We start from the raw sequence: 17,300 nt of genomic DNA on the forward strand, positions 1-17,300 counted from the left end.
TTCTGCAGATGGAAATGCCTTGTTGATGAGGGAGGTCAATGGAGAATGCCCAGACTGGTTCAAACTGACAAAGTCTATGGTCTACGAGTTACCGTAGACTTTGTCAGCTCACGGGATGTTCTTTGTTTTTGGCACTATTTGGAGTAAATTCTAGAGACTGTGTGTGAAAATCCCAGGAGATCAGCAAGTTACAGAAAAACTCAAACCAGCCTGTCATAGTTTTGAGGAAGGACCCAAGATGCAGGAATGGCAATTATGTAGTTTTATTGAAAAAAATAAACAAACAAAACACTCATAAGGGAGTACAAAAAGCAACAATAAAACTGAAAAAACAAAACTGAAAACAAACCGACTGGGGGTAACTGGAATGCACAGGACCAACACGACTAGCCTGGGAACAAAACACAATGATCTGGCAGGGAAGATGCGACAAAGGAGAGAATAAATAGAGGAAAGAGAGATAGGATACAGGTGCTGCTACTAATTACGAGCAGCGCAAATCAGCGCTGCCATGGCAAAGTTGATTGCGCTGCTGAGTAGCACCGGTGAGAAACACGAGGGAGAGAGAGAAACAGCACATGGGACAACCTGAGAGGTGGGCGGAGGAAACTGTCACAATCCTGCCAACGCAAGAATAAACAGGACAAAAAAGGCAGGATCATGACAAAAATGTCCAAAGTGTAGCAGCTTGGCATGGTGGCTTGACTTGACGATTTGACATAACATAGCCGCTTGACTAGGTGTGTCCGTTCGACTAGGCGTGATGGCTTGGCTAGACTTGGCTGCTTGACTTGGTTTGGTGGCTTGACTTGGCTTATCATTTTGAACTGATGAGATGACTTGACTTGGCATGGCAGTTTGACTTGTTGTGGTGACTTGATTAGGTGTGATGGTTTGGCTTGGTGTAATGGCTTGGCGGCTTGATTTGGTGTGAAAATTTGAATTGGTGAGATGACTTGACTGGGCGTGACAGAGACAACTTGACTTGAAGTGACGACTTGACTTGATGGCATGACTTGACGTGCCAGTTTGACTTGGCGTGGTGGCTTGATTTGGTGTGATGGTTGGGCTTGGTATAATAGCTTGGCTTGGTGGCTTGACTTGGCTTGACAGTTTGAATTGATGAGATGACTTGGCATGACGGTTTGACTTGGCGTGGTGGCTTGATTAGGTGTGATGGTTTGGCTTGGTGTAATGGCTTGGGTTGACTTGATGGCTTGACTTAAGTAGACTTGGCTGCTTGGCTTGGTTTGGCAGCTTGACTAGGCTTGGCGGCTTGATTTGGTGGGATGGTTTGAATTGGTGAGATGAACTGACTGGGTGTGACAGTGACAACTTGACTTGAAGTGACGACTTGTCTTGATGGTATGAGTTTGACTTGCATGGTGGCTTGATTTGATGTGATGTTGGGCTTGTGTAATAGCTTGGCTTGGCAGCTTGACTTGGCTTGATAAGACTTGGCTGCTTGACTTGGTTTGACAGTCTGAATAGGTGAGATGACTTGGCATGGCAGTGACAATTTGACTTGAAGAAACGACTTGATGACATCACTTGACGTGTTGGTATGACTTGGCATAGTGGCTAGATTTGGTGTGATGGTCAGACTTGGTATAACAACTTGGCGTGGTGGCTTGATTTGGTGTGATGATTTGGCTTGGTGTAATGGCTTGGCAGCTTGACTTGGCTTGATGACTTGATTTGCCAGGCCAGCTTGACTTGACGAGAAGACTTGACTGGACAGGGGTGCTTGAACAGGCTCGTCGACAGCCACAGGGAACTTGACAGGTTTAGGGAACTGGATGGACTCGTTGACAGCCACAGGGAACTGGACAGGCTTAGGGAACTGGATGGACTCGTTGACAGCCACAGGGAAATGGACAGGCTCGTCGACAGTCTCAGGGAAGTGGACAGACTCATCACGAGCAGTGCGAATCAGCGCTGCCATGGCAACGCTGATTGCACTGCTGAGCAGCACCTGTGAGAAATACGAGGGAGAGAGAGAAACAACAGCACATGGGACAACCTGAGAGATGGGTGGAGAAACTGTCACAATCCTGCCAAAATGAGAATAAACAGGATGAAAGAGGCAGGATCATGACACAGCCTGTCTGGCACCAACAATCATGCCACAGTCAAAATCACTGAGATCAAATTTATTCCCCATTCTGATGGTTTATGTGAACATTAACTGAAGCTCCTGACCCATATCTGCATGATTTTATGCACTGCTATGCTGCCACAGGATTGGCTGATTAGATAATCGCATGGATGATTGTTGGTGCCAGATGGGCTGGTTTGAGTATTTCTGTAACTGCTGATCTCCTGGGATTTTCACACACAACAGTCTCTAGAATTTACTCAGAATGGTGCCAAAAACAAAAAAATATCCATTGAGGGGCAGTTCTGTGGATGAAAACGCCTTATTGATGAGAGAGGTTAACAGAGAATGGCCAGACTGGTTCAAACTGACAAAGTCTACTGTAACTCAGATAACCGCTCTGTACAATTGTGGTGAGAAGAATATTATTTAAATAAAAATTATTTAAATATAATTTATAAATGATGCGATCCAAAGTGCATTTGAAAAGCAGTGAAACTTTCTTATGATGTGTTGCATTCATACGAGCAGACAGTTAAGTAAGTTTTAAGTAAGTTTGGAGCAGAAGAAATAGAAATAAATCTTGTGTAAATTGTCAGCTTTACGCTATTTCTAGCCATTTAACATGCACGCGTTACCAGGCACGATCATATTTTTTTTTTTTAATCAAGAAAATTCACATTGGATCATAATGTATTTTTTTCTTGATCATTTTTTTTTATTGTTTTCCTGTAAAAATATCCAAAAATCCTTAAAACAATATCAATATGATTTGTTTTAGAAACAACACTGCATAAGATATTTAGGTTTTTCAGAGAATGTTTTTTTTAAACGTGTATTTTGTCTTACTGTACTGGCAGAATTTTTATAGTCAAAACAAGTGAAAAAAATCTACCAGTGTTGAAGTAGTAATCCAAAGTATTAGAATATGTTACTGACCTTGAGTAATCTAACGGAATACATTACAAATTACATTTTACAGCATGTATTCTGTAATCTGTAGTGGAACACATTTCAAAAGTAACCCTCCCAACCATGTATGTATGTATGTATGTATGTGTATATAATATATATCTCACACACACACACACACACACACACGCACACACACACGCACACACACACGCACACACACACGCACACACACGGCCAAATGTTTGGAATAATGTATAGATTTTGCTCTTATGGAAAGAAATTGGTACTTTTATTAACCAAAGTGGCATTCAACTGATCACAATGTATAGTCAGGACATTAATAACGTGAAAAATTACTATTACAATTTGAAAAAACATTTCAGAACATCTTAAACTACTTCAGAGTTCTCATCAAAAAATCCTCCACGTGCAGCAACGACAGCTTTGCAGATCCTTGGTATTCTAGCTGTCAGTTTGTCCAGATACTCAGGTGACATTTCACTAGTTCTAGTTTCACTACATCACAGGATGAAGAAATGTTCAACCAAAAAAATATCTAATATAAAAACAAGCACAAAGGCAACGTTAAGCTTCAGTTAATGAAACAAATAGCTTTCAGCAGTGTTTGTTATAATGGCAAGTGATTTTCTAGTACCAAATTAGCAATTTATCATGATTACTCAAGGATAAGGTGTTGGGGTGATGGCTGCTGGAAATGGGGCCTGTCTAGATTTGATCAAAAATGACTTTTCAAATAGTGATGGTGCTGTTTTTTAAGTCAGTAATGTCCTGACTATACTTTGTGATCAGTTGAATGCCACTTTGGTGAAATAAAGTACCAGTTTCCTTCCGAAACAGTAAAATCTGTACATTATTCCAAATTTTGGCCGCCAGTATATATTTATATATAAAATTAAATTCCAAAATAGAATTTTGACACGCAGGGAATTGTTTTGTGAAACCATCAAACAAATAAGCAAACAAAATTATATTGTTTAAAATTTTAACAAATAAATATAGTAATTTATCTCTAAGGAATAAGTGCAAACGTTTTTCCATAGATTTAATAAATATGTTTTCTGTTTGGAGCTACAGCTTTGGTGTCGTTATTGTTCATTTATTGGAAATGTTACAACAACTCAATCAAATAAATATGTAAAATGTCCAGCCCACTTAATTTTCTGGTGTTTCTGAAAGTAAAACTATGCTGATTTTCTCTTTCTGTGACGTAAGATACTCTCTCTTTCTCTCTCTCTCTCTCTCTCTCTCTCTCGGCATCATACTCAACACCCTTCTTTTTTGTTGACTAGAGTTAGCATATTCTGTTATTATAGGCATTATATGAAATTGGGTGTTTTATGTAAAGATGAATTATGGATCAATAATGATGGTGGTTGTGGTTTGGGATAACTGGCCACTGTATATTCTGTTCTATTGCTGCTGTCAGGGCTCATTATAAAGGGTGTGTGTGTGTGCGCGCGCGCGCGCGCATGTACATGTGTTTGTGTGTCCTGCCTCTTACATTTATTCCACATCACTCACTTAAGTGGTTGTTGCAGTGTGTCTCAATTTGCCCAGGAAAAAAAACCTGGTTTGTGAGACATAAATGCACCTACATGAGAGGGGATAAACTATATGAGCTTATAGAGGTAAGGAGAGTGATCGCAAACATGTGTAAGTGTGTGTGTGTACATGTTCATGCTACATTGTGGGGACCAAATGTCCCCACAAGGATAGTAAAACCTGAGATCACCTACATTGTGGGGCCCAACCAGCGGTCCCCATGAGGGAAATGGCTTATTAAACATACTAAACTATGTTTTTTTGAAAATAAAAAAAGGTTTCTGTGAGGGTTAGGTGTGGGGTTAGGGTTGGGGAATTGAAATTATTGTTAGATCTGTATAAAATCCATAAAATTCATGGAAGTTTACAAAGAGTTCCCACAATGATATAAAAACAAGTGTGTGTGTTTGGAAGAAACATGGAAGTGAGCTTATACTCAGAATTTCTGGGATCTTATTTAAAACAGGTTTGGAAAGTGAAAAGACATTTAAGTCACAGAACAAGTTTTATGATTGAATATTATAGAAATGTAAGCTTATAGAAAGCATTTTTTATTTTTTTTATTTTTTTTTTTTTTTTGCTGTACTGTTAACATTAAGTGGTTTTTCCCTGAATAACATTCTAGTAATTCCTCAATTATGGTGTTCTTGATCATGTGAACTAATTGTTTTATATTGAAAGAGTTTGCACTAATACCCCTATAGTTTCCATATGTGTTTCCTAAAGAATTCAATGTAATTGCACTGGTATTATTTTTTTTTTAATACAGGTTATATTAAATATATATATATATATAATGTTATAAATCATGGTCAATTTAAAATGTATTCTTAGTAAGTTTCTATCTAGTAAGTAATAATGGTCATTTAGCTGATGCTTTTATCCAAAGCGATTTACAGTACAACTATTACAGGTGCTTTGCTCAAGTGCACAATAGTAATTGCTCATGCAGTTTTGCTGGGTTCAAACCTGTAACTTTTCTTTACCCATTACGACACTGTAAAAAGTAGTAACCTGCAACTATTACTTTAAGGAGCTTTTTCTACCTAATTTAACCATTAGAATCAGTAATGATGCAATGATGTTAAATAATATTTTTGAGTTAAATCAAACCAGTTCATTTAGATGTTATCACATGAAATACATTTTTAGGTTAGCCTACAATTTTTTATCAGTGTACGCAAAACCTCTTCTGTCATTTACCGTGTTGCATGCGAGTTCAAAAGGTTGGAATTGTTGGAATTCCTGAGCATGAAGAGGGCGGAGATATGGTGAAATTCCTAGACGAGCTCTTCCCGAGTCTGCTCGACATAACAGGCCATAAATTGGAAATCGAGCGAGCTCACAGAGTCCCGGCTCGGAGATTTGCTGAGGGAGACAGGCCCCGATCAATTCTGGCAAAATTTCTGAGATCATCCAATAAAGATCTCGTGTTGCGCAAGGTGAGGAGCAAAGGAAAGTTTTCTTGGAAGAAAATCACAATATTTTCTTGTTCCCGGACTTTGTGAATTCGACAAGAGAGAAACGCGATCGGTTCAAGGAATGTAAGAAACTCTTACGTCAACGGAAGATCGCTTTTGCACTGATGTTTCCGGCCAAACTGAGAATAGACACCAAAGAAGGCCGCAAAGTATTTTTATGCCCCAAAAAAGCACTGTCCTTTATAGAAACTATGGGCGAGTAAACCACTGCATGTTACTTATGTGAGTGGACTGACTCGCTGTACATGACTGTTTAAGGAAGCTGGGTGCCATTTTTGTTTCTTTCTGCGTTGGCTCCGTAAAGCGGCTGGAGTTTGTTTTGTGGAATGACTCCTTCAAGAAACTTTTGCATTGACGGAAGATCGCTTTTACACTGAAGTTCCTGGCCATATTGAGAATGGACACTATAGATGACCGCAAAATATACACATGCCCACACAAAGGATGTCTTTTATAAAGCTGACGGACTGAGTATGTCATGATGTTTTTTTTTTTTTTTTTTTTATGCGGCCTCCGAGTGAATTTGTCTCTTGATCATCTGAGGAATCGGGATGTCTATTTTGTTTCTTTTTGTGCTGGTTCCGCCTAGTGGCTGGAGCTTGTTTTGTGGAATAACACTACTTCAGGACAGTTATGGATGAATCTGTTTGTTCTTTGTACTTATGCCTCCTGTTGGCTGGAGTTTGTTTTTGTGGAGTACTTTCGCAGGACATTGGAATGATTACGTCATCTGCTGCACTCATAACAGCTGGCTCACTGAACAATTATTTGTCTGTCCAAGGAAACTGAACAGCTTTATATCAGCTGGAGTTTGTTTTGTGGAGGAACACACCTTCAAGACAGTTCTGTGAATGAATCTACATGTTCTTTCTGTTTGTTCTGCATGTTGGCTGGGGTCTGTTTTACAAAGTATTTTCTATTATGTACTTTTGCCTCACAAAATCTGTATAGAAACACCGGACTTGAGCAATCCGTTGGCAAAGTTGTTGCGGGGGTTCTCGTATGCGTACATGGACTCTGAGTTGAGGGATTGACGCCGGTTGGCGCTGTCGTGCGCGGGGTTAATGCGTACGTTTTTCTTTTTTCTGTTTGTTTTGTTCTGGGGAAAGTTCGGGGTTTGACTGTTGCATTGATGTTGAAATGTGGTCTTTGTAATCTTGTTTTTGACACACAGTTTATTTTTTCTATTATATCAAATGTCAGTTGTTAATGTTTGTGGGATATCTTTCTCCACGTGGAATGCGAATGGGTTGGAGCACCCCATAAAAAGAAGGAAGGTTATTTCTTTTCTTAAACGTAAGAAATATGATATAGTGTTTCTTCAAGAAACACATCTTTCCCCACAGGAAGCTGAAAAATTTAGGAAGATATGGGGTGGGCATGTTTTCTTTAGTGCTGGCTCAAGTAAGAGTAGGAGGGTCATTATATTGATAAATAAACATCTGCAATTCAAATGCCTCAAACAGATTAAAGATAAATCAGGAAGGGTTATTGTTCTAGCAGAAATTCAGGGGCAAATGTTGATTTTGGCTAATATTTACGCACCTAATGCTGATGAGCAGGGCTTTTTTATAGATCTTGAAGGCATGTTGCAAGCTGCTGGCACCCCTCATGATATAATATTGGGAGGAGACTTTAATCTATTGATAGACTCAGTCCTTGATCATAGTGAAGCAAAAGTGTGTAAACCCCCTAGAGCAACGGTGACACTTCACAGGATGTGTAAAAATCTTGGTCTTGCAGATGTTTGGCAACTTTTGAACCCATCTGGTAGAGACTATACATTTTTTTCATCAGTCCATAAGATTTATTCTAGAATAGATTTTTTTTTTTTTTATATCTAAGTCCCTCATTTCATCTGTTGTCGATTGCTCAATTGGAAACATTTTAGTCTCAGATCGCACCCTGGTGAGTTTAGAGGTGTTGCCACATATGGAGAAAAAGAAATCATACAGCTGGCACTTTAATGTATCCCTTTTGCAAAATCCTGATTTCCAACAAATGTTAAAGACTGAAATCAGTGTCTATATGGAGACCAACTGGTCCTCAGTATCCTTTGTGGGTGTGGCTTGGGAGGCACTTAAGGCGGTTCTTAGGGGTCGGATCATACAGCACGAGAACTAGGAGTTGGAAAGGAATATTAAAAGTGTCGAGGCAGAGCTGAACACCGAATGTCATCTAATGGCCTCAGAGAATTTACCTGTTTGAAAAAGATATAATACTATTTTGTCACTGAAAGTGGAGTTTTGGTTATTCAGGGCAAGACAGTCATATTTTGAGTCAGGGGACAAAGCATGGAAGCTTTTGGCTAAATATATAAAGCAGAGAAAGTCTTTTTCTACCATTTCCTCAGTGAAATCTGCTGGTGGTGAAATTTTTACCTCAGCCATTGATATTAATAATGCCTTTAAAGAAATCTGTCTTTATTGTTCCACGTCTTCATCTACCGATGATGCTATTAGAAATTTTGAGGACCCATTAGAACTCCCTAAATTGACGACTGAGCAAAAAAATTTTTGATTCTGAGATAACCTTGGAGGTAATTAAGGCCTTACCTACAGGCAAGGCTCTGGGGCCAGATGGCTTTTCTGCTGAATTTTTTTAGATCTTATGCTACAGATTTGGCTCCACTTTTGTTAGAAGTTTATTCTGAATCATTAAAGAATAGAATGCTTCCGCCAACCATGACGCAAGCCCGGATCAGTCCGATTCTTAAAAAGGACAAAGATCCAAGCAAGTGTAAGAGTTACCGTCCAATTTCCCTGATCCAACTAGATGTAAAAATTTTGGCTACAATTTTGGCTAACCGATTATGTAAAGTTATGACATCTCTTATACATATAGATCAGGTGGGGTTTATTCGGGGCCGCAGCTCTTCTGATAACATTAGGCGTTTCATCAATATCATGTGGTCAGTGGTGAATGATCAGACTCCAGTTGCTGCCATCTCACTTGACACCAAAAAGGCGTTTGATATGGTAGAATGGGATTACCTTTAAGTTTTTCGAAGTGTATGGGTTTGGGAGTACGTTTATTGGTTGGATCAAGTTACTTTATAGACACCCGGTAGCGGTGGTACAAACAAATGGATTAATTTCATTTGACATTGACATTGAAAGTAGACACATAAAGAGTTGGGTCTTTTGGTTTTTGTGCATGTGTGTGTCTATGTCATTTGGGACCATTGTTATGTTGTTGGGGTTAGGGTGGGATTGGGAGGGGTAATAGTTGGGGTTAAGTTTGATTCCATGTATACATGTTTTGTCTTATGAGTTACATATATGTGAATCAAAAATTGTTCATCGGAAAAAACAATATATTAGAATATTAATACGACATTGACCGTTTAAAAATGTATCGCCTGAATCACAATTTAGTTGATGTATTTTAATAATATAATAAATATAAGAATGTTGACATTGACCTTTAAAAAAAGGTATCACCTGAATCGCAAGGTTGTTTTCATAATTGTAAACCTGCTCCCTGCAGAGAAAAAAAAAGGGACATTCATGGGGAATCATGGCAATCGCAGGCAGGGGCGTGTCCAGGATTTTTTGCCATTGGTGGCAAAAAGGTGGCATCCAGTAAGTTCTACTGAGGAGGAACGCCGCTGTGTCCTGCCAGACACAGGCGGAACGTTGTTATGCATCATGCACGACACAGACAGGTTAAGCTGTTACACTCCATCTCCAGGACACGAGCGAGGTCCAAGATGTGGTGGCAAGTGGGGTGGCAAAGCTCATTTTTAGGGTGGCAGCTGTCACCCCGTGCCACCCTTCTCTGATCGCAGGGTTACCCGGTGTTTTGATGCGGTTGATGCGATCCAAGCTAGTTTCACAACATCAAACACAGGATGAAGAAATGTTCTAATAAACTGTATGTACTGTATGTATTTATATACAGTTGAAGTCAGAAGTTTACATACACTTCGGTTGAAGTCATTAAAACTAATTTAACCACTCCACAGATTTAATATTTGCAAACTATAGTTTTGGACATCTACTTTGTGCATGACACGAGTGATTTTTCCAACAATTGTTCACAGACAGATTGTTTCACTTTAAATTGACTATCACAATTCCAGTGAGTCAGAAGTTTACATACATTAAGTTAACTCTGCCTTTAATCAGCTTGGAAAATTCCAGAAAATGATGTCAAGCCTTTAGATAATTAGCCAATTAGCTTATGATAGGAGGTGTACTGAATTGGAGGTGTACCTGTGGATGTATTTTAAGGCCTACCTTCAAACTCAATGCCTCATTGCTTGATATCATGGGAAAATCACAAGAAATTAGCCAAGACAAAAAAAAAAAAGAATTGTGGACCTCCACAAGTCTGGTTCATACTTGGGAGCAATTTCCAAACACCTGAAGGTAACACGTTCAGCAGTCATCATACCGCTCAGGAAGGAGACGCATTCTGTCTCCTAGAGATGAACGTAGTTTGGTGTGAAAAGTGCAAATCAATCCCAGAACAACAGCAAAGGACCTTGTGAAGATGCTGCATTAAACAGGGAGACAAGAATTTATAGCCACAGTAAAACGATTCCTAAGCCACTGCTCCAAAACTGCCATAAAAAGCCAGACTACAGTTTGCAAGTGCACATGGGGACAAAGATTTTACTATTTGGAGAAATGTCCTCTGGTCTAATAAAACAAAAAAAAAATGTAACTGTTTGGCCATAATGACCATCGTTATGTTTGGAGGAAAATTGGTGAGGCTTGCAAGCCGAAGAACACCATCCCAACCGTGAAGCATGGGGGTGGCAGCATCATCATGTTGTGGGGGTGCTTTGCTGCAGGAGGGACTGGTGCACTTCACAAAATAAATGGCATCATGAGGAAGGAAAATTGTGGAAATATTGAAGCAACATCTCAAGACATCAGCCAGGAAGTTAAAGCTTGGTTGCAAATGGGTCTTCCAAATGGACAATGACCCCAAGCATACCTCCAAAGTTGTGGCAAAATGGCTTGAGGACAACAAAGTCAAGGTATTGGAGTGGCCATCACAAAGCCCTGACCTCAATCCGATACAAAATCTGTGGGCAGAACTGAAAAAGTGTACGCGAGCAAGGAGGCCTACAAACCTGACTCAGTTACACCAGTTCTGTCAGGAGGAAAGGGCTAAAATTCCAGCAACTTATTGTGAGAAGCTTGTGGAAGGCTAGCCAAAATGTTTGACCCAAGTTAAACAATTTAAAGGCAATGCTACCAAATACCAACAAAGTGTATGTAAACTTCTGTCCCACTGGGAATGTAATGAAAGAAATAAAAGCTGAAATAAATCATTCTCTCTACAATTATTCTGTCATTTCACATTCTTAAAATAAAGTAGTGATCCTAACTGACCGGGGAATGTTTTCTACAATTAGATGTAAACTTCTGACTTCAACTAATAATATATATATATTTTAGCATCTTCAAAGTAGTCACCCTTTGCCTAGAATTTGCAGACATGTACTCTTGACATTTTCTCAACCAACTTACATTTACATTTATGCATTTGGCTGACGCTTTTATCCAAAGCAACTTACAGTGCCCTGATTACAGGGACAATCCCCCTGGAGCAACCTGGAGTTTTTAAACAGTATTGAAGGAGTTCCCATCTATGTTGGACACTTATTGGCTGCTTTTCTTTATTATTTGGTCCAAGTCATCAATTTCAAAAACTTTTTTTTATTTTATTAAATTTTAGTTTTATAATGAAATAAATTAATATGGTGGCACAATTATATTTTTGTCTACAAAACTAATTTCAAACATTTAAGTATACACCTTCAGATCAAAAGATTTTTAAGATCATGAGAAACATTTCATTCAAGTGTTTCAAAACTTTTGACCGGTAGTGTATATCGTTGTCTGTCTTAGCTGACAAATAGCAGTTCCCTGTCTACCAATCACTGTGGGCGATTTAAAAGGGCACGTTAATAAAACGTGACGTCATCCATAGCAACGAGGTCAACTCTGCCTTACTCTTATCTTAAGATTTCCATACTAAAACTTGCTCTTAGCAGTTTTGTGAATAGGTTTTAAGCAAAAACTCCTAGCTAGGAACTCTTTGGAGAACTCCTAGTGGCAAGATAAAAATCTTTGTGAATACAGGCCCTGAAAACTTTCTCTGTTATGATATTGCAAAGTTTAAATCCTTGTTTCAGAACAATTTTTTGATAAACATATTAGCTAACTGTGCAAAATTTAATGGAAAGTGTCTTTTTGTCCCTACCAAGGAATCTCAGTAGGTCTTGATTTGGTTACTACAGAGACCAAAGAGAGGCCCCAAAAGACCCCAAAAACACAAGCTGTCACCACCATGGCAAAGAGGCAAGCTATTTGTTGCAACTCCTATAGAGCCTGTAATAGACCTTAGAAGTCTCAGTAAACAAGTTTATATCCTCCTGTATAAGTCTTTTCCAAACAAACCATAAACAAGAGCAAGAAATGCATGCTTATGTTTTTTTTTATTTTTTTTTATTAAAAGGAATATTCCGGGTTTAATACAAATTAAGCTCAACTGACAGAATTTGTGGCATAATACTGATTACCACAACTTTTGACTTGTCCCTCCTTTACAAAAAAAAAGCAAACTTGTTTTTGTGAGGCACTTGCAATGGAAGTGAATGGGGCAGATTTGTAAACGTTAAAATACACACCGTTTCGGGGCCTGGGTAGCTCAGCGAGTATTGACGCTGACTACCACCCCTGGAGTTGCGAGTTCGAATCCAGGCATGCCGAGTGATTCCAGCCAGGTCTCCTAAGCAACCAAATTCGCCCGGTTGCTAGGGAGGGTAGAGTCACATGGGGTAACCTCCTCGTGGTCACGATTAGTGGTTCTCGCTCTCAATGGGGCATGTGGTAAGTTGTGTGTGGATCGTGGAGAATAGCATGAGCCTCCACATGCTGCGAGTCTCTGCGGTGTCATGCACAGAGAGCCACGTAATAAGATGCGTGGATTGAATATCTCAGAAGCGGAGGCAACGGAGACTTGTCCTCCACCACCTTGATTGAGGTGAGTAACCGTGCCACCAAGAGGACATACTAAGTAGTAGGAATTGGGCATTCCAAATTGGGGAGAAAAGGGGAGAAAATAAAAATAAAAAAAAAACTCACAATTTCAAAAGTACAGCCACAAGATGTCAACAATATGCATGTTAACATGATTTTAGTGCGATCAAATCACTTACTAACCTTTTCTTTGTAAAGTTATAGCCAGTTTTACAACTTTGTTGTCATAATGATGTAATGTCAACAAACCCTAAAATTTGTGTAAAAATGACGATTTAAGCAACTTTACAGCTCAAATATTACATGAGTTTAAACAGAAGAATTAATAAGTGCTTTTATAAAATTAGAATTTTCACATTTCTGCCTTTAAACCCTGCAAAAATTGGCCCCATTCACTTCCATTGTAAGTGTCTCACTGTAACCTCGATTTTTGCTTTTTAATAATATATATATATATATATATATATATATGGAGGTAGAGTCAAAATTCATTTTTGTGGTTATCAACATTATGCCACAAATGCTGTCGATTGAGCTTAACCCAACATTTTCCTTTAAATCTGATCTACAAACTATCAAATCTGTGATTGTTCATTTACTGGCTTAATCTTAAATAAGAAAAACAGCATCAATGAATTAGAAAAGGCAGCACTACAAGTTGTTGTTGTTAAGATTTATATTCTTCTCTTGTTTGTCTGTATAAAAAAATATATATATATATAATTTAAAAGCTGTTTGAATTTATCAATTAAAAAGCGAGAGTGAAAGAAAGGCAAAGTTGCTGCTTGTTGTGGCTTCATGAAACAGCAGTGCATAAATTGCGGTTCAAATAAAGGGGCAGGTTTTTCTCTCTCTGGCTATGTCACTTTTGCATAAGACCAAAATATAGGGGAACAATTGCAGCAATTCTCCTCCGAGTATATCGAGCCTGGTTGTCGCTTCCCTTTCGTTTCAGTCAAACAAGTAGGAAACAACTAAATTATATGGCACATGAGGACAGTAGCGCCCATAATTTCAGGATCGACAAACCCTGCAATAAAATTACCCAAATTACCAGCACATGAACAGTGTGAAGTGGTGCAGTCCTTTGATGTTACTGACACTGCTGAATGCACAAACGTCTAACTGCCCTGAATATTCTCTCTCTCTCCCTCCCTCACTCGCTCTTCTCTCTGTGCTGCACTGCAACCATCGCTTTCATCTCTAACTGCTCTCATCCCTATTTATTCATATCCTAATAACAGTGGTTGAATGCCAAATAATGCAGCTAAACTTGTGACCACATTAAGAAAATTAGAAGAACAGCCCAGTCAAGAGGGGTTTGATTGATGAGCTGATTGACAGAAATTGATGAATCTGAACCCTATTAAAATGAATAAAACTCACATTCATGCTTTATCCCCTTATTATTAACAAGTCTCTTTTGTAAACCATTTTTTGCAAGGCTTATTAATACAAAATAGAAATGGAGAAGCTGAGAATATCATTGTCATAACAAATTATTTATAGTGAATTGGCAAACAAATAATCATAGTGATCACATAGAGAAAGAAATAATAGGTTGCTTTATCTTTTTTTAATCAGAGTATTCATGGTGATTTATTTTATAAACAATACAAAAGCATGACGATGAGATTTTTGCTTTACAAAATAAATAGAATAGTAAAAACTATCAGCTGACAAAAGGCAGGATGGAATGACAAATTACACATATTAGTTGGCATTTTACAGTATGTAAATAATATAAGCCAAATGTTGTTACAATATCTTTACATTGGTGAATCTGTAAAGACATGTAATTGCACTGGATTCAGCTATGGATCAGCTATTATCACATATTACTGTAGCTCTCTCTCTAAACAATCATATTTACTGTAAGTTAATTACTCAAAAATGGGTGTTTTATCCTAGTCCAGCAACTGGCTTTAAGTGGCTTTAAGAGTAATGTGGCAGAAATGTACACTTTTATTCCATGTTAATGTAATTTTGGATGATTTGCATGATTTAAATGAGGAGTAAGTCAAAGCAGTGGATCACAATATCTCATACTATTACATTTGTTATGGCTTTTAAATAAATTAGACATTTCATGATGTGTCTTTCACAGCAATACAGAAAGACAAATGCCTTTTTCCTCAATTACTTTATAGGCATACTTCCGTGTCATAGAATTTTATAGTTTAATATTATACAATTTCAGCTTAATTAAAACCATAGAACGCATATGGAATCCACTATTTTTGCTACATTGTTCACGCGAACTGGTCTTTCCAGGAATTCCTTTCTTTGATCATGTGAACTAATTGTTTGCAAAATGAGTCTGCTATTTTCACACACACACACACACACGCGCGCACACGCGAGTTTGTATTAATACCCCTAGTTTCCATGTGTTTCCCATGGAATTCAATGCTATTGCACTGGTATTCCACAGGTATTTTTTTCCCCATCCATTATATACAGTATATATGTTATTAAATATAGACAATGTTATACAGTATATTATGTTCATGTTTAGATTTATATTTAGTACGTTTTTTATCTAGAAAGTAATAGTTTAATAGTAGTGATTTAGCAGATGTTTTTATCCAAAGCGATTCTTTTAAACTTCCTGCAAAGACATTACATTTAATTTAATCATTTTAACCCTTAAAGGGGCAAGAACATAAAGGTCATCAGAAATTTATTTATTGCTATTTTCTAAACACATTAGGGCCAAAATATACATTTAATTTCATTTTGCAGCAGTATCTCATGTAAATAATATGTAAAATATAGGAACATTTGCCTCGAGGTCAGCTGTCTTCCCACAGAATGTTGTCATGTTACTTGAAGATAAAGACCGTGAGTTAATGCCAGAGTTTTTATTCAGAGTCTAATGACCTACATTTTTGCTAAATTGTTTTATGTGGCTCCTTGTATGCATCATGCCAGTTTCTTACACTAGACACTAGACGTGCCACAAAAACAATGACTTTTATTCCCTTTCATACAAATCATGTGTAAAACAGCAGATTATCAGTTCATAAACACATACTTTTTGAATTATAATAGTGCAAGGTGATACATTTTTATGTTTGAAATAGAAAATCAACTGCATTTACCAGCTTGTTCGAGTGCGATCAAATTGCACAGTGGCTGAACTGATAGCAATGCACAAGACTAGGATACGAGTCCTGAAGAGCTCACAAGTCGACATGTAAGCCGTCAGCCAAGGGCTTAGGTTTGGTTTGAAAGTTGGTAGGGACATAGGGTAATATTCAAAATGTTGGTTTTAAGAAAATGCGAGAATGTCAGTCTGGTAATATAGGCAAAAGAAAAAAATTCTCATATAAAATAAACAAGTCACATTTCCCATTTTTCTGGCCCACCACAGTAAATATTCGATTTTTTTACATTTATTTCTTTTATTTATTTATTTATTTGGGTTTGTTTTTTTTTTAACATGTTTAGAACTGACCACTAGGGCTGCACGATGTGAAGAAAAATGGCATATGTGAAAAACTGATTATATGATGACGATATATGATGCGATAAACCTAATGTGTCAAAATAAAATTCAATTGTTTTAGTAGATCTACATTGAGAAAATGATGATATTCAAGGGACATAAAGTGACATTCTGTCAAATGTATTATACAACATTAAACAAATGGAAATCTAAACAAAAGGTGGGCTAAATTAACAAGTTACATGTGCAAAATGACATCAAGATAGACAAATATTAATATTATGGGGAGAATTTTCCCCCACTTTCTTCTTTTCAGCTCTGCTCACTCCCAAATATTTCACCCCCTTACATAGCACAGCCATTCAAATTCAAAGGCGTCTTCCATTAGATAGCGCTTACCGGCCGTAAAAACAGAATCCTCCATTAGGCCGCATGCAAAACTCAGGACGTTTAAAAAAAAAAACATTTATACACTAAAATTATGCTTATTTAAATCTATTAATTTCAAGGATTGGACGTAAAGTACAAATGGAAATTCGCCTGTGTAATCTCCAGAAAATTATTTTAAAAAATGATTTATGCAGTTATCAAAAACGACTATGATTGGTGCATCCTGAACAGTGCTGAGAAAATTAACAGGTGCCACGTTACAACGCCGCTTCTGCGCTGCTCCAGAAGAGGTGGGACAGTATAAACATGAATTATGATACTGAGGAACTTCAATAGTCATTAAAATGAAAATAAAAACATAGTATAAAGCACTTACAATGAAAGTGAATGGGGCCAATTTT

General features: G+C 37.8%; 1 protein-coding gene across 1 annotated transcript in view; it reads right to left on the minus strand.

Annotated features, from left to right (window-relative positions):
- Positions 1-253: 253 nt before the first annotated feature.
- LOC127444068 (uncharacterized) overlaps positions 254-17,300 on the minus strand; it is a 91,859-nt gene continuing 74,812 nt past the window's right edge. The window contains exon 2 of the mRNA XM_051703235.1: positions 254-1,975. Within this exon, the coding sequence (XP_051559195.1) occupies positions 1,223-1,975 (753 nt within the window). The 3' untranslated portion in view covers positions 254-1,222. The remainder of the gene's footprint in view (positions 1,976-17,300) is intronic.

The sequence above is a fragment of the Myxocyprinus asiaticus genome, chromosome 7, assembly GCF_019703515.2.
Source record: "Myxocyprinus asiaticus isolate MX2 ecotype Aquarium Trade chromosome 7, UBuf_Myxa_2, whole genome shotgun sequence".
NCBI lineage: Eukaryota > Metazoa > Chordata > Actinopteri > Cypriniformes > Catostomidae > Myxocyprinus > Myxocyprinus asiaticus.